Source organism: Ornithodoros turicata, chromosome 4 (assembly GCF_037126465.1).
Source record: "Ornithodoros turicata isolate Travis chromosome 4, ASM3712646v1, whole genome shotgun sequence".
NCBI classification, from domain to species: Eukaryota; Metazoa; Arthropoda; class Arachnida; order Ixodida; family Argasidae; genus Ornithodoros; species Ornithodoros turicata.
This window is the reverse complement of record NC_088204.1, coordinates 6,476,676-6,493,506: the sequence shown is the minus strand read 5'-3', so window position 1 is coordinate 6,493,506 and position 16,831 is coordinate 6,476,676. Positions and strand designations below refer to the sequence as shown.

The window sequence follows — 16,831 nt, the reverse complement described above, 5'->3', positions numbered from 1 at the left end:
CTTTCTACTTCCCTTTCTCGGGCATGTTCCCCCTGTCCCCCTCTCCTTATCGCTGTCCTCTCTCCACCTATCCACGTCTATACTCTGCTCATAGCCACAGTTGCTTCGCGGCACTAACGAGGAATTAAAAAAAAAATCTCGGGCATGTAAAAGTCAGAAGCTCTTAAAATTCACCACGTCAGACTTATGCTGGTGGCAGCTGTTCTCCCCAGAACGGTATATAAACCCAGTTTCGACACACGCGTACTACGTGTAATGGAAAAGATTTATGTACTTAATTGGGTGTTCGTCACATCAAGCTGCATGAACGTATCACGGCTAACATTCTCAGGTGTTCCAGGTAGGAAGGAACGACAGCGATGGGCAGTGTACGAAACGGGTGGCCACGTTTACGCCGCTGTGTGGATATGAAACGAGCGACGAACGAAAGTGAAAAATGGAGGCCGTCATTTTCGATGCCAAAGCACGGACTTTGTAGATAACATACACAGACCTAAGACTTCCAAAAGAAGGGGGGGGGATTATGTTTATTAAAAAAAAAAGAAAGAGAGGAAAGGTTAGTGAGGCGTAGGCCGAATTGCTATTCCTTCAAAACAAAAAAGAAGAAAAACAACAAAAACAATAGAAGAACATGCGCAACTCTCAACTTGAAAGTCGACATCCTATAAGTGCATGGAAATGAGGAAATACGTTCGCTGTGCGAGGCTGAGTTTCCTTCCACTGAGCTAGAGTCTGATCTAGCCCACTGGTGCAGAGTTAGCCCTTGAGCAAACGTTGAAATTGTGTCAGATGGGCGTGCGTCGCATTCGGTTTTTTCCGTGTCGTTTAGCTGCCACAGTCGCAGCCTCCTCTGCGTACGATAGTGGCAGTCTGCTTGTATGCTTTTGCGCCACTATGGCGCAAATGCAGCTAAAACGGGCGCAATTAGGCGCAAGGTGGCGCATACCTCGGGATTGGCGCCGTTTGTCACAATTGACTTCCCGTCACTACTAGTATCCCTTGCTGGTCTGTTTGGTATGGGCTAAGACAGGTCAGAGGTCAAGATCTGGCTGGGCGCCATGGTTGCGGAATGGGGGTCTCCCATTCCGTTCCAATTCCATTCCGAGGAATGGAGATTTGCGATAATTCCATTCCTTTCAATTCCTCGGAATGAAAATGTATGGTCAGTATTCCCACTCCCGGAATGGCTTGGCAACCCAATTCCATCCCGTTAATTCCCTCGATAAAAGAAAAGGACCGGTAACCGTACTAGCAAGTCCAGCCGTGCTAGAGGAGATTGACATTACCAAGCACGGAAAAAGCACAAAGACAAGGTTATTTCACTCTTGACCGTGTGCAGGTGCGGTGCAAAGGGTGCGAGGGCAGAAACCTGCACGTTGAAACCAAAACTGCCACCGGGGCACCCAGACCATTCAATTCCCATTCCATTCCCAGGACAGTTTCCGCCATTCCAATTCCATTCCATTACGGGCTCTGCTAAATCTGGAATGATTCCGGAATCATTCCAACTCCGGAATCATGGCAACTCCGCAACCCTGCTGGGCGCCCTTAAGCCATACCAAATTAGCGTCCCAAGCGGAAGGGATGATAAAACCTAAACAATGAAAACTGTGAATCGTTGGAGAACGAGGAACCGAGATACAGCACGTCGTATTCGGAGTGGCGTGAGCGACTGGGGGGGATATGTTTAATGATAACAAACAAACAAACAAATAAGAGGAACGAGGGAAAGGTCAGCCAGACAGGGTGTCGGCTTGCTATTCCCAAAATAAAAAATAAAAAATACAAAAGAATAAAAAATAAATAAATAAATAAAAAAAGCGACTGTTTTGACTGTGCGCGCTCAGTCATTGGTCAATTCACCGCTCTTGACATCCAGAGTCTGCTATTACGGTATATATTTCGGTAAGTTTCTCGAAAACTACTTCGTTATCAAGAAGAAGACTTTCACGGTTGTGTATTTGTAGCACTCGTGACTATATGGTTCCAGTTAAGTTCCGGCATCGCCCGATCTGTACGAGACCGTCCCTCGTCCGTAGTCTTCCTAAAGAAATTTTAAACACTTGGTCCCGTGCACCGTTAATTCAACTAACGTTGAAATGGAATTTAGTTCACAATTCAACAATCGTCTTGCTTACAGAATTGTTTCATACGTTAGAATGAAGAAATTATCTTACAAAACAGAAAACCCAAGCAGCAAAATGTACTGGAAGTCGGGTGCAATAGGGGTGGACGGGTAGGTGGAAGGCCTTGAACAGACTCGTGAAACTAAGAAACATCGATAAGATACATACCGTCCACCCCTATTGCACTCGACTTTCAGTACATTGTGCTGCTTGGGAACACGTGATCGTGAGACCGAAGCTTGAACTGCCACACGAGAGCTTCCGTTCCGTTCTTTCTATTTCTAATCTAATCTAATCTATAAGATCGAGAAGTCGCGTGTGCCGAAAACGAGATATGAGGCACATACCTTGCTGCAAAGGTTCCATTTCGATAAGCTGAAAATAACAGTATAATGTAAAACACGCCTAACAATGATGTACTAGTTTAACCGGGAGGTAAATGTTTTTCCGGTTGTTCATATAGCCAGCACTTTACGTACGAAATGCTTCGAACTGTTCGCGTGACATAATAAAACAATTCACTGGACGATTACGATAGTCGGCAATGCGAAATTTGAGCGCAGCTGTTGAGGTTGAGTTCTACATCACTGTTTTTATTTTCCACACATAGTACTTTGTTCAGGTAGCACTCCTATATCCATCCCAGTTCGTGATATCGTTGTGAAGTCGTTGTCCAGGTTGCAGAGGTACCTACAGCCCGGTTATGTCTGTAGCGCGACTCAGTGCCAAGTATACAAACTTTTGCGGATGACTCTTGGCATAGGAGTACACTACTTCGTCATACGTGCTATTTTGCGGCCGCCATGATTCCAGTCGCAAGTTTGGGGTCAAGCTCACCGAACTGCAACCAGATGCGGTCCGGCTTCCCGTGCCCTCCTTGCCCTCGCTTTCCTTTTCACGCTCTCTTCACTCTCGCCCGTACGCTTCCCCGTTGCTTTCCTCCTCACGCTCTCCCGTGCTTTCATTCTTCGCTTCGCTCCTCGTTCGCTCTGCCGGTTACAACACCGATGCCGTTCAATGCAGGAACGGGTGCTGCCTAAGAGCTGCGCTCTATAAGTAAATGAGCTAGCTCCCCTTTCCGGAGTAATTTCCGTCGACATTTTTTACAACCGAACAACCAACGGTTCGAAGCTGCATGAGGCGCTCAAAAACCGCCCTTTAATCGCAGGAAAATAAATATCCACCATGCAACATTCACTCCTCTGTGGCATGTGTCATAAAGGTTGTTTCGTAAACCACGTTTCAATTTAAATGTAGCTGTCGCGCGATGAAACGAGGAGCTCAAGTTCATTGTTATAGCTAGGTGGTCATCATCAAGAGATAAGTTGATAAGTAAATTAAAAAAAAAATATGGAGAAAATTGAATTCGGCACCCGACCAATTCTGCAACAACAAAAAAATAATAAACATAACATTCAACAGAATTATGGCTGCTTTCGTATAGATCCGCTTCCAGTACGTTGGTGCATTGTGCCGCATGGATTTCGAATAAGACCGTCACATGATACCCACAGTTCTGTCATCTCTTAGCATCATCCACATAGTACCTCCCGTCATATTATGCATATATGCGGTCAATATTCCCGCGTCAACGCGACTCTTTCCAATGAAACTTCTCGCTCCAGCGATAACAAAGAAGAAGGCTTATTTGATTTTACCTGATAAATATATGCCGAGCGAATAATTTTCAAAACTCCCTTCTATTTGAACAAAAGAATGGCCCATCCCTTCCCTGGCTATAACCTCTTTCACAAATAGCGGACTCCCATTGATGTCTTCCGTTGAAAAGACTCACCCGCGTATTGTTGGCTTTTCATTTGCATACACCTTTTATGGAATGAAAGGACGTTCATATCGCACGTTTCTCGCATGCATCGCATATTGATTGGCGTCCAAAACTGAGTTAAAAGTCTCGAGAACAAAAAAATAAATAAATAAATAAGTACGCTTTCTTTCTTTCTTTCTTTCGAGAAGTACCTCCTTGGAAGAAAACAGTCGACTTTTCCGACTGTTACACAAACTCGGATGTCGTACGTAACTACAGTGACCCCTCGTTATTATGACCATGCTCGTTCCCGAAAATTTTGGTCATAATGCGGAATTGTCATATTAACGGGAGGGATTTGCAGAGGTTTCACTGCATTGTTCCCCAGGAGTATGGTCGTAAAGCGCGTATGTCAGATTATCGGGGGGTCATATTAACGAGGAGGAGGAGTGTCGTTGGGAGGAACCGAGAGGTCTGCCTGCCTGATTAGGCGGCATGTTTCTCGCGAAGGGAAAGGTGGTGGAGAGGAGGAGAGGAAAGGGTGAAGTGGAAGGTGAAGGGTGAAGTGGAAAGGGTTCACTGTATATGCATGTATAACGGATAACAACAACTACTACATGAATGACGATGGAATGAGGTGATTCACCGCAACAATTTCGGTACTATACCTCAGTTCATGTGGGTCAACATATGAGTGGGATGACGATGGAAAAGATGAGGCATACACAGTCACATGACATACGCAAATGAGATATCACACACGCGGGTGCGTCGTCACTGATGGGGATAGTAGTTTATCCGATCGGCCACCGGAGATGTAGTGCTGTGAAGAGCACATCTCCGCATTCATAGCAAAAGCTCTGAGGTCAGAGGAGTTCAAGCAAGATAGTAGACGTCAAGAACAGGTAGAATGAGTGCAGACATAGACGGTGCTGCGCGGGGGTTAGAACGAGGACCCAAGATTGCTGCAAGGCTGAGCGCGGCTTGTTGGTTATACGTAGGGTTCGTGGTTTTCGGCATTTTCCGAAAAATGCCGGAAAACATCCCCCGAATGATTTTTTTCAGATTCGGAATATTCCGAAAAAATCCGAATTTCTCGTATCTTGACAGCTGCCATTCCTGGAACCGCAAAGGGAAATCCCCTTGGAATCTCCCGTTGTCGACTATTTCTCGAGCGTGGTGTTATCTTCGGGCTGTGCCCTGACCTCAGCTCTGTTGTGCGGCCCGTGACCGCCTTTTGGCAGCACACGTACTTAGTGACACACCTATCTTTAGTGAATTTACTATTCAGAACCTTTGTGGTCTGTTGTTGTCCGGTTAAAAAGAGATCACGAGTGTACGGAGCTCCCAAACGGTTTCAAAAGCCGATCGCTCATCCCCTGCACTAGCCTTCTAGTTCATTTTTGTGTCCTTTGTATTCCTCTATCTACTCCCTTCCAGTTACGACTTGGAGTGACCCTTGTTTCCGTTCGTGAGGCACTTCAAGGCACTTCGAAACACTTCACTGTATGAGGACTTATTCTTATTTGTTCTACGAGATGAATCTCGTATGGATGATATAAAGCGCGAGTTTTTCGAATATGCTGTATGCCCTGCCCCTCAGGTGGATATATCTCCTATTCAGTTTTGGACGGCCCGGTCCAGCACATGGCCTTTGTTATCGCAGTGCGCCTTAAGCATACTGGCTATTCCTGTTTCTAGCGCTGATGTTGAGCGCGCGTTCTCTAAACTGCGTGTTATTAATCGCAAGGAGCGAGCCGCTATGACAGATGCGAGCATGATGATGTACGCTTGCATCTATTACAACAAGAGGTAGTCTCCTTGTTTGCTGGTTTGGCACAGGCAATAAAAGACATTGGACCGTTGTCCAATGTCTTCATCCAAAAGTCTTCATCCAAAAAATGTCTTCATCCAAATCCAAAAAGTCTTCATTGCCCTCACTACAAACCTTCCCGAACCACACTCTCCGAGTCTCTTCGTCAGCTGGACTCTCGCCCTTTCTCCCTATCGAAATTGCTTGGTCCCTGGCCCAATCCAGCCCAGCAACGCTCTGCGCTCAAAGCTCTTCTGAAATTTCTGGACACCATCGGACAACGATCGTTATTGTGAAGGGGCTCGTTATTTTATTCCCCCCATTCCATCCAGCAATGGGGTAGAGTATCGCCTGTGGTGATGGAACTCCCCATTCTCCATGGTCGAAAATAAAGTTGTTGTTGTTTTGTTAATGAAACCATGAATCGATTCACTTCTTTTCGGTTCGTTGTTACTTCGCGCGCAAAATAGGCTTTCCTTCATGCGAAATAAATAGGTGCCCGTATTCGGGCATTTATTTTTTGGGCTGAATATAGATGCCGAAAAAATCCGATTTATAGTCCCCCATATAAATGCCGATAAACACCCCCCGAATTGGGTTGAAAATAAATGCCGAAAACCACAAACCCTAGTTATACGTGTCAGTTGGGACTGGAGCATTTGCTCTCTCCGAACAGTATAGAGGGTAGTCGGGGTAGTCGATGAGGACGGATAACAGATAAGAGAATAAGTATACGCCTCTATCTCTGACTGTAATCTCATGTCTAAGGTTTGTTAGCGAAAATAATAATGCTTCAGTTTCCGTTCCCGGTACATGAAGAACTGGAATTTTTGTTTCTGCTTCATTTTCGTTTCAAACCCACTTTCGATGCCGGTTTTGAAAAGTGTGCTCGGATGCTGTGCTACGGCTGCGGATGGATATGGATCGGACTGGATTGCTTAGTAGTCCGCCTAAGTTGCGAGCAGGAGTTACGAAACCCTTCAATTTATAAAGACATCAGTATTTATGTTCATCGTTTTATTTCCAAAGCTGTAAACGGGATATGGGAAAGTCATGGGCAAGTGTAACCGTGAATTCTGCTCACCTTACGGCAACTTATCGATACGGCGCCAGCTGGCATGCAAACAAATTAACAGGAAAACCAAGCGATTGCATAGGCTAAAACTTGAGTATTTTTTCCAAGTCGCGCAGCCTCTTTCTTTTCTTTTTCTTCATAATTGTGGAGCGAAATCGTGTTCGTCTATTGTGCAAGCTCCCTATGTGGTTTGGATGAATAAGGTAAACCCGCGACAAGTAGTGCTCCCCAAAAGTGTGATGGCGTCCACCAGCAGAAATTCGGCGAATGAGTTCAGTTTCCGCTATCCCTACCGCCCTCGAATTTCGTTTCCGTTCCAGTTCCTCGTAAAGGAAAATGTTGCTTCTCTTTCCATTTTCGTGTCCGGCGGAATTAACACAGTAATTAACGGAGGGTGTCAGTACAGCGTTGATAAGGTGGCTTCCGAAGTACCGTATCTGCCGCACCCAGTCAACGAATAAGATTTTCAGTCATGTACGCTGCCCTTGGTTCCTGAATTGGTTACGGTTTCCGGTAAAAAAAAAACCCGTTGGTCATGAGAGAAACTGATGTTCTGAGGCTGGAACAACATAGAGGGGACAGGTACAAACAAAGCCATTGCCTAAGAAATCAACGATGAAAGATGAAAGTCACTGAAAAGGTTAGCCAGCTGCAGGGATCGAACCCACGCACCCCGAAGGTCGCTGGAGAGGCGTGTTAGCTTAGCTCAATTGGTAGAGCCCTGGACCGGTAATCCAGAAGATGTGGGTTCGATCCCTGCAGCTGGCTAACCTTTTCAGTGACTTTCATCTTTCATCGTTGGTCATGTCTCACGCCGCTCGCGTCTACAACGTGCACACAAATTGATGAGATTAAAGGAGTTGTGACACTTTGAGACAGCGTGTTCATTGCATCATGCACACATTGTACTGCTTGGCGGAGTATTGAAAAAAAAATATTTTACATGTTACATTTACATTTAAATCTACACATACACACGAGTTATATATATACACAACGTACACAAGAGCACGTCACAGGAGCGAGCGCTTCAGCCATTCATATTGGTTCTCCCAAACACGTGACCGCTATCGCCACCACCTTACTGGCGGATACTTATGCATCCCGTGATGCCAGAATCGGATGAGTTTCAATATTGGCAGTACGCGTCCATTAGACCATTCTACTGTAAAACATGGAATACACGTCCACGTCCATGCAAATGACCGCTTTCTAGATTAATCTTGCCTAACCGACGCTAAAGTGTGGCAACCCATTTAAGCGATTCAAATGAAACGGAATATAAGCGCCTACAAAGCGCCTGAAACCCGTGTACGATTCTATCGATGTCTACTCTGCACGTACCACCCTCAGTATGTATTAGTTTGTGAAGCACGAAAAGACACTTTGGGGAAGGGGGTGGGGGGCTTAATAACAATAAAAGTAAATCGGAAAGAAAAAGACTGAAGCTGTCAATACGTAACAACCTGGACACCCATGCGGGGCTCAATAACTCCCCCAAACTTTTTCCCCCTTACCACTCTTCCCATCACACACACATCCCCCTTACACACACACATCTGTAAAAACTTTTGGCACTCGGCCAACTTTTGTTTTCCCATTTCCCATATCCCCAAACTTCTCCAGAAGCTTGTCCCCAATGGAAGAACATGGTTCCCCTCCTTTCCATCCCTCAACGCAGCCATGTCGCAGCGGCCCCAGACTGCTGTACCAAAGTCAAACTCTTACACAAAAGTGTTATGTGCATGTGCGTGCGCATTTATATCGTTGATATCGAGAGAAAAGGGAAAATCAATTCAAGCTTTCCATCTCTGGGCCTTACGCAGCTGCCGCGCTGTTTCTTCCCCCCCCCCCCCGCCTCCTCTTGATTCTCTTTTCTTTCTCCCCCATCACATAAAAAACGCACGAAACGGGAGAAACACGAGAAACGAAATGACACGACAGAGCTTTCAGCAGTTTCAATGCCGTTGCCTTTCAGACATTCAGAGAGAGAGGGAGAGAGAAAGAAAGAGAGGGAGGGAGGGGGGAAGACTGCACGAGAAGGCGATATACTTGATGATGTTGCTCGAGATACGCCACCTTGCTCGGCTGAAAACTGCCGTTCAGAGCAGGTCGAAATATATTTCGATCGAATCTCTCTGCTCTTTACTTACGTACTGATGCATTTGCCGATCTTTCTTCGTGACGGAGTTCGGCTGACTAGATGATAAAGGGGAAAAATGTAAATATATACTGTTTGATGCGCGAGAGAGATATTCGGCTCCAAGCGCGAAATTTCGAAGGCGGCCCGTACAAACGGTGCTAGGCTATATGAAAACGGCAGAAGGTAATGTACTTATAGTTTGCATCAAAATGTGTTGTTGTTCCCGAGTGAATCTGCGCGAATACTGAGATGGTAACTGGCTTACTGAGACAAGCCTATCGGCAGTGAGGAGGAAATGGGCAAATAGAGGAGGTTTACCTTCGCCCCTGAGATCAGATATGAATAAACTTTCAGACGGCGTGACAAATAGGGAAAGATCTGATTCCGTGCCGCGAAGCAACTGTGGCTATAAGGGACGTACAGATGTGGACAAGACAGAGAGAGGGAAGGAAGGAGTGGGGGACACGGGGCCTTAGTAAGCGCCCTGGGCCGACTTCGAACAGAGAAAGAACAGGAAGCGACTTGGCAACAAACTTTTACCGAGAACGGTACACTCTAAGGGGAAAAAAAAAAGTAATTTTAGTCCTCTTTGGGGGCTAAATGCGACGCCACAAAAATTATTCTATTTCGGGACTAAATGACTGAATTTCTCGCTCTGTTCTAACAGTCCTATAGGTAAATAATTCTAAATAATTCGTGTGGATGAACGAAAATACGTCGAATTAAACCGTCAACCGTGATATGTCGAGTGATGTATAAAATCTTGCGACATGCAGAGGGCACAATTTGCCAAGGAAGAACAGCTAACTGTTTCTTACTCTGTGCGGGTGGAAATTTGCTAAGTTAGCTAAGTTACATGGCCTTATTCCATCATATTCACGAAGAGCATACATTTACGTAGACTCTTTGCGTTCAGGGGACCATTTGCGATGTTCAATGACTATTTGCAGTCCTGGGGAGCAAGATTCGGGATCCGGGGACCAAAATGGGGAGCAATTGCAATCTACGTGACTAGAAGCTACAGCTACTCCCCATTTTACTCCTTTTTTCCCCTAGAGTGTACAAGATTTTCCCTTTCGAAATTATACTGGTACTGCACCTGCGTATATGTCACGAGTTTCAATTAACACTATACTATAGCAGATGTCGAGTGTTGATAGCAGTATTGTACTTAACACTATACTCTAAGAAAAGGGAGTAACTTGGGGAGTAAGTACAGTTCGTCGTCCCCTAGATTGCAATTACTCTTCATTTTAGTCCTCTGACCCCCAAATTTACCGCCCAGCATGCAAATAGTCCCTAAACTGCGCATAAGCTTCCATGCATTTACTCCCGAAAGGGACCAACCGATGTGGCAATGCATCTACTTTCTAAAAGGACTAAAATTACATGTCTTTTTTTTTTTTTTTTTCCCCTTTGAGTGTAGACCGGCGAAAGCCCCCAGAAAATTATCTCCTCTACGCTGCGATGCTATATGTTTACCTCGAGTGTCACATCTGTCAGTGACGTATTTTCGTACAATTTATAGAAGTAACGGTATGAATATTACTTCCTCTTCCACAGGCATTGGAATATATCCTGCGAGCCCTCCAATTATGCTCCGTGGACGATCGATCCTGTGCTCAACTTCACGCAGAGCACGGAGACATCCTCAAGGATCTCAACGACCTCAACTCGTCTGCTGAGGTAAGCATCTCCCTTCACTGGTTACATATAATACACGACTATTCATCTTTGCAAGCACAGAGCATATCTCCACTCCCCACGTGAGTAATAACAACCGAAACGGCCATTCGTAAAAAAATTATTGTCAGAACACTTTAATAGCTGTACACCCACGGCGCCGTAACGATCATAAAACGTGACGGCAAAAACTGGTACTTACTGGTACTTACCGCTTATGAAAAACACTCACTTCCAGCCTTCTCTTCAAGCTACGATTCTAATTTAGGATTTGTTATATTTATATAGACATTTATGATCAATAATAATGACGGCGCAATATAATTCAATCGTCCTTTATCCCGTACACATAGAGACATCCCTAGCACGTCCGCTTTACGGCCTAGAGACGCCCCATGTCAGGCTTTATTCCACCTTTTATCCATCTCGCCCCCCCCCTACAGGAAATTGCCCCTTATCTTCCTTCTTCTTTTCCTTCTTTTCTATCAGAGTTACGGTCTTGCCATTCGACTGGACCCCAACCTGGCGCACGCGCACCTCAACCTGGCAGTAATCAAGCACCTTCAGGTAAAAGAAAAGACACTCGTCCAAGCCCCTTCCCGATCCTTTCAGCCCCACTCTGCTTGTAGTCCCCATAAAACCTCCCACCTGTAATCAACCTGCCAAACCGATAACGTAACGCAACACAAAGCCCCTCTCCCGCCCCCCTATTGGTCCCCGTAAAGGGGAAACCACTCTACGCTATCGGACACCCCCCTTCCCCCATCCCTACGATATTTCTTCCTTTTCACGTTACTGAGAGGGAACGTGTAAGGAACGAACTGAGGGGGGGGGGTATATTTATGTCGCGCGATAAAAGTTTCCCTCTTCCTTGATAAGATGGCTGGTTCTGTGGAGTGGAGTGCGCCCGGATTCGGCAGAAGGGTATAAAATGGAGCGGGTACTCGACAGCCAGAGAGGGAGGGCGGCGGAGAAAAGTGGGCATTCTTTATGATCCCACCATGGGTGAATGACAGGGATGGAGAAATAAGGCGACACCTGTCGTAAAATGAACGAGGGGTGGCACGCAGAGTTCACGCGAAAATGACCACCAGAGGTCGGTTCAGAGGGGCGTAAGGTTTACGGCCGAATGGCTATATACTTAGGTCGCCGAGAGGAATGGAGTATATATACCGTCGATGCGCGGGAGAAAGTGGGATGGAATGTTTAAAAAAAAAGGAAAAAAAAAGCGGTAGAAGCCGAAGTTCTAGGAAAGTTTGCGAGAAACGTTTTCTAGATGTAGTCGCTGGAAATCTGGAGTTATACGTGCGAAGGTTTTTCTGTTGTACACGACGATGAAGCTATATGAACCGGTCGGAGAGGCCCTTCTAGAAATGCTCGTGGAGCGGTGGAGTGGAATGCAAAGTGTGTCTGTCGTCGTCGTCCCTACTCCGGGGTTTTACAGTCACGTATTCTAGACTCTTGCCTTTCATTGCACCAGCTGTAACCGTAGACTCCCTGCTGTAATTACACTATAGCTTTACAGTATAAAGTCCTATTTCCTCTTAATGGCTTCATCACCTTTCATTTCTTCCAGTGATGGGCAAAGTACCTCAAAATTGTACTTAAAGTATCAAGTAGTTAGCATCTTTGGTGTTTTAAGTACAGTATACGAAGTGCCATACCGCAGATGTACTTTTAGTAAAGTACTAAGTACTAGACAAAATACTCGTCGTCGGTACATGGCGAATTTAGTTTGTGTCGCTCCACACTTCGCGGTTTGGTGGTAAAATGGTAATTATTGTTTCGACTGACATTTTTAGCTAGCATTTCTGGCATATGTTATAAATGTTTCTGGCAACTAGTTATAAAATCAGGTCTTACGAACACAAAAGGAACAAACCTGTAATCTCGTGTTGCCAACTTTTAAGACGCTTGGTTTGTGTCCGTCTATCTGTCCTCGTCTCTGCGTCGTTTTAGTTGTTTAGTTAACGTAACGTGAACGTTAACATAACGTGTTAGCGTAACGCTGAAGTGTAAGAGTACTATATAGTTCTTATGACTCATACACATTTCAAGCTTACCAGTATTGCATTTTCTTCTTCGACACGCCCCTTCGAAACACTTATTGATATTTTCAAATTTTTGTCTTTGCTTTACCAGTTGGATACTTGATGGGAAAGTGCTGAGAAAAGCAATTAAAGAAGAGTAAAAGTACTCAGAAGCGTACTTAAATGAGTTTACTCGAGTACTTGGTACTTAAAGTGCTACCCAATCACTGGTCCTTTCCAACAACACATTCTCGCCTTCTTTCAGGGCGACTACGCGCGTGCATTCCAACACTACCAGACAGCTTTCATGCTCGACCCAAAGAATCAACTCATCATCGACAACATGGAGAAGCTGCGACGGAGACTCACGGGCGCCGAGAACCGGAAACCCAAGTCCTCCGCAACGACAGACGCCGCGTTCGAACTACTGTAGCTGGGTGTCATCTGAAACGACTTCGTCCAACTGTTGACCGAAACGGCATGCAATGGGGGTCATATTTGCGTCGTAGATTCGTCGAGGAAGCTACGTGACTACAGACACGATGTCTTCGCATCGTGATCTAGGTTTGACTGGCTGACTGGCCTACGAACTATGACTATATAGTCACATCTGCTTTGCCTAGTGGTGGCGGAGACTTACGGTCAGCAGGTTTCTTGAAAGTAAACCGAGGACTCCCGAATTATAGAAACAGCCTCCTAGCAAAGACGTTTCGCGCACAACAAGGAAGGTCTGCAGTCTGCCTACAGTCACTGCCTCCAAGTTGAACTGCGAATGGAGGCTTCGCTCTACAACGACGTGTCGTCGGATTTCAGCGTCAAACGTGTCAACAAAGCCAAGCCGTGTTTCGAGCAAGACCTCGGCTACGTGTACACCATTAAGTTCGTACAGTATATGTGCCGTCGTGATCTCATAAACCGTCGCCTGAGACCAGCAAAAAAACGAGAAGTGCAGCATGGGCTTCACAGCCCTGTGCGGGATGTGCAGCGTGCGTTAACTACTTCACGAAATGAAACGTCCCCCACTTTCTCTGCGTGTTCGACTCACCCACGAAGCAAACACACGTGCTTTAGAAGCTCTAGAACTACCCGATGCGTGTTTCTATTTCCAGCAGGTGTACAAACTCGCCCCCTTAATGGATTGACGTCCTATTGCTTTTATTGCTTTTCTTTTTTCTTCTTTTTTTTTTGCAGCTGTTTGTGCTGTAGATACAGAAAAAGAAAAACTTGTGTACTCTTAGCAGAAACGTGTCCTGCGAACATTGTGTAAATTTCTCTCGCAAAGTAAAAGAAGGAGAAGGAGAAGAAAAAAAAGAAAGGAAGAAGCAGCTCGCCGGCCAGCTATGCAACCGAAGTCCGTGTCGTTTTCGCACCGTATACGGAGTCTTCATCGCTGGGAGAGAAACTTTCTTCGGTAGCGTGAGAGTCTGTGTGTTGGTTAGTGTGTCTGTGTGCGTGTGCATATGTTTGTCGGCTACACTAGGTGTGGCCGTTTCTATTTGAAAGCTCAAAAACTAAAAAAGCACGTCTACCGTGATTTGTCGTTTCCAGCTGCAATGTATGTTGAGAAACAGCATTTTTTTTCTGCTTTTTTTTAAAGACAGATAGCGGTACTGCTTGAGAACTTGACAATTTTCAAAATCTACTTACAAAAAATATCTATCCATCCAGCAGGCTGTTCGGAAGCACCTGAAAAAGAGAGTACAGCGAAAGTTAGCCATCGGTACACGCGGTCGGGATGTGATCAACACTGAGATTACCTAGTCAAAAGGGCCCTAAAACTTTGCCATAAAAATTTGAACGAACTTGTCAAACGAGTTGAGGCTTGTGCAATGACGTCACTTTTGGTCACGTGACATTGAAAACATATTGCCGCACCGGCGACATAGTAGGAGGGCATGCCGTGAGTTTTTCCGGTATGCGGTTGCAATTATGCTGCCTCATTCGGCCCGCAGTATGACGCCTGTGACGCATCCCCATGTTTTCCCATGTCACGTGGCTCAAGGGCTGCGCGTGACGTCATCCGCGCGAGCAACGGTGGCTATGAGCAGCGTACAGACGTGGACAGATGGAAAGAGGACAGCAGGAAGGAGTGGGGGGGACAGGGGCGGACGAGCCTCATTGTCTTTCACATTTATTTGGCACGACTTAGGACGAGGCGTCGCAAGCCCTCTAAGTACGTATGTCGCCATAATTGCTGTCAGAAACAGCCTTGAGGCCTAAACGAGGCATTATTTTCGCACCCACACGTATAAAAAAAAAGAAGAAGAACAGAGAGAGAGGGGGGAAACAAAGAAGAAGTACGAAGTAGTTAAACGCAAGCGATGAAGAAGGTGACATTTCGTCGAGTTTCTACTTCTATGTCTCTCTGTGTTACTTGCCAAGCTCAAGAAAATGTAGCCTTCTATACGAAGAAGAAAAAAAAAGAAAATAGCCACATCTTCTTTCCGAAGCAAGAAAACTCTCCGCCCTTTCTGCCTTCCTCCGCGCAGAAACAAGCACACAGAAAAAAAGGAGGATGCTTCGAGCCACACACACGTAAACACATTGGCGCACTCACACGAAAGACATCATCGACCCTGCGGCGCACGCGGAGAGAGACAACTTTTTTTTCCCCCTCCCTTTCCTTAATTAGCAACCCGTACTCTATCCTCATTAGCAACACAAACCTCTTTTCTTTCTTTCCTTCCATCTCCTCCGTCTCCAAATACGCGGCGCTCGCTTAATTGTGGGTTCCTTCCTTTAACGACAAAATTTTACAACCGAACTGTCGGATTCCCCCCCAAACCACCATCGCCTGCAAACTAAGCCCTACGGCCAATGCGAGCTCTGCTCTCGCTAGTGGAGAGAAAGAAAGAAAGAAAGAGAAAAGCGATAAAATGTCGTCCAATCAGCAATCGGCGAGGGTAACACTGTAATCAGCAGAACGTGCCAGGTTATCTGTTTCACCGGAGGCGATCATTAGTGGCAGAGCGAACCACAATCATTGAGGGTCAGCCGAGGAGATAATCACGCTTCGAGGGCTTGCGCTGGATCACTCGCTCGCGAGCTTGTTACGGCAGAGCAGAGAGGGCAGTAGTAGGGATATAGGGGGGAAGAAGGGGAGGAACTTGAAATTGTAATGTTCTCTCTAGTAAAGGGGATAGTGGGAGAAGTGACGCTACAGTAAGGGAAAATGGGGTAAAGCACTGACGATTTTAGATAGAGTACAAGGCGAGAGGGTCAGTTATCATTTCGATTCAATTCAAACCAATTCCGGTTTTTCGCCACGTTGTACGTAGCGTGCGAGCGGCATTTCGACGAAACAAGTGTCCGCAGCGACATCGAGTACTCTCAGTACACCGTAAGAAGTAAGATGACAGCTGATAAGATTGTCACAGCGATAAGCATTCGTGGAGAATTCCCATTTTTAAAATATACGTACGAGAAAAAAAAATAAAGAAAAACGAGTGACAAAAATAAAGCAACCCCAAAAATCACGTGAACTGCCACCATCGCAGCGTAAGTAACTTTAACATTTAAAAGCAATAGCATGTTTGGCGCAGTGCACGGCCCGTAATGTACGCTTGCCACAAAACGTCAATCGGTGAACGGTCTCCTCCAAAATCTCATCTTTACCGCGGATTCCTCATGATGCTAGTTCCTCATTGACTAAAGACTAGCGCAGTATATTGGATCACATCGAGGGACATCGAAACAGATTTAAAAGGTGCTCCTTCACAATCCTGCTGAACCTTGCCTAAGCAGCATGCCTTCTTGCCACTAGCGCAGCGACAGCTCCATATTGTACGTTCTCCTTAATCAGCATTATCGTAAGAAGAAGAAAAAAAAGCACTGGAAACGACAAAAGCGGTGTCAAACGCGTCGTACACAGCAATAAACACGGCAGTGGAGTGCTGCAACATCGAACTCCCACTGTCGATGCAGCGACGACTAACCCAGTTGACGAGTGAGATATGATGTGAAATAAAGAAGAGCAGAACAGCTGGTCACCTCTTCCTTGTTGTTTTGGGTAGAACGTAGAACGAGCCAACGAAGCGTGGCGTCCAGATGTATTTTTCCAAGACACTGGAAAGATTCCAGGCAAGCATCAAAGTGTCGTTGCTATACTTTCGTTTGTGTGCGTTCTAAGCACAACCCTTTCTATTTATTTGGTCCCTCTTGGAAGCGTGCTACGAGAACACGTGTTAATTGCTTAC

The 16,831-nt window shown here is 45.7% G+C and overlaps 2 protein-coding genes across 2 annotated transcripts in view; one reads left to right on the top strand and one right to left on the bottom strand.

Annotated features, from left to right (window-relative positions):
• Positions 1 to 16,802, top strand: part of LOC135390869 (protein O-mannosyl-transferase TMTC1-like) — a 184,012-nt gene extending 167,210 nt beyond the window's left edge. Inside the window, exons 16-18 of the mRNA XM_064620818.1 lie at positions 10,486 to 10,608; positions 11,095 to 11,172; positions 12,901 to 16,802. Of these exons, the coding sequence (XP_064476888.1) occupies positions 10,486 to 10,608; positions 11,095 to 11,172; positions 12,901 to 13,068 (369 nt within the window). The 3' untranslated portion in view covers positions 13,069 to 16,802. The remainder of the gene's footprint in view (positions 1 to 10,485; positions 10,609 to 11,094; positions 11,173 to 12,900) is intronic.
• The window catches only part of LOC135390871 (uncharacterized), a 510,967-nt gene that overhangs the window by 428,760 nt on the left and 65,376 nt on the right, over positions 1 to 16,831 (bottom strand). The window contains exon 4 of the mRNA XM_064620821.1: positions 14,283 to 14,321. The gene's annotated coding sequence lies outside the window, so the exon portion shown is untranslated. The remainder of the gene's footprint in view (positions 1 to 14,282; positions 14,322 to 16,831) is intronic.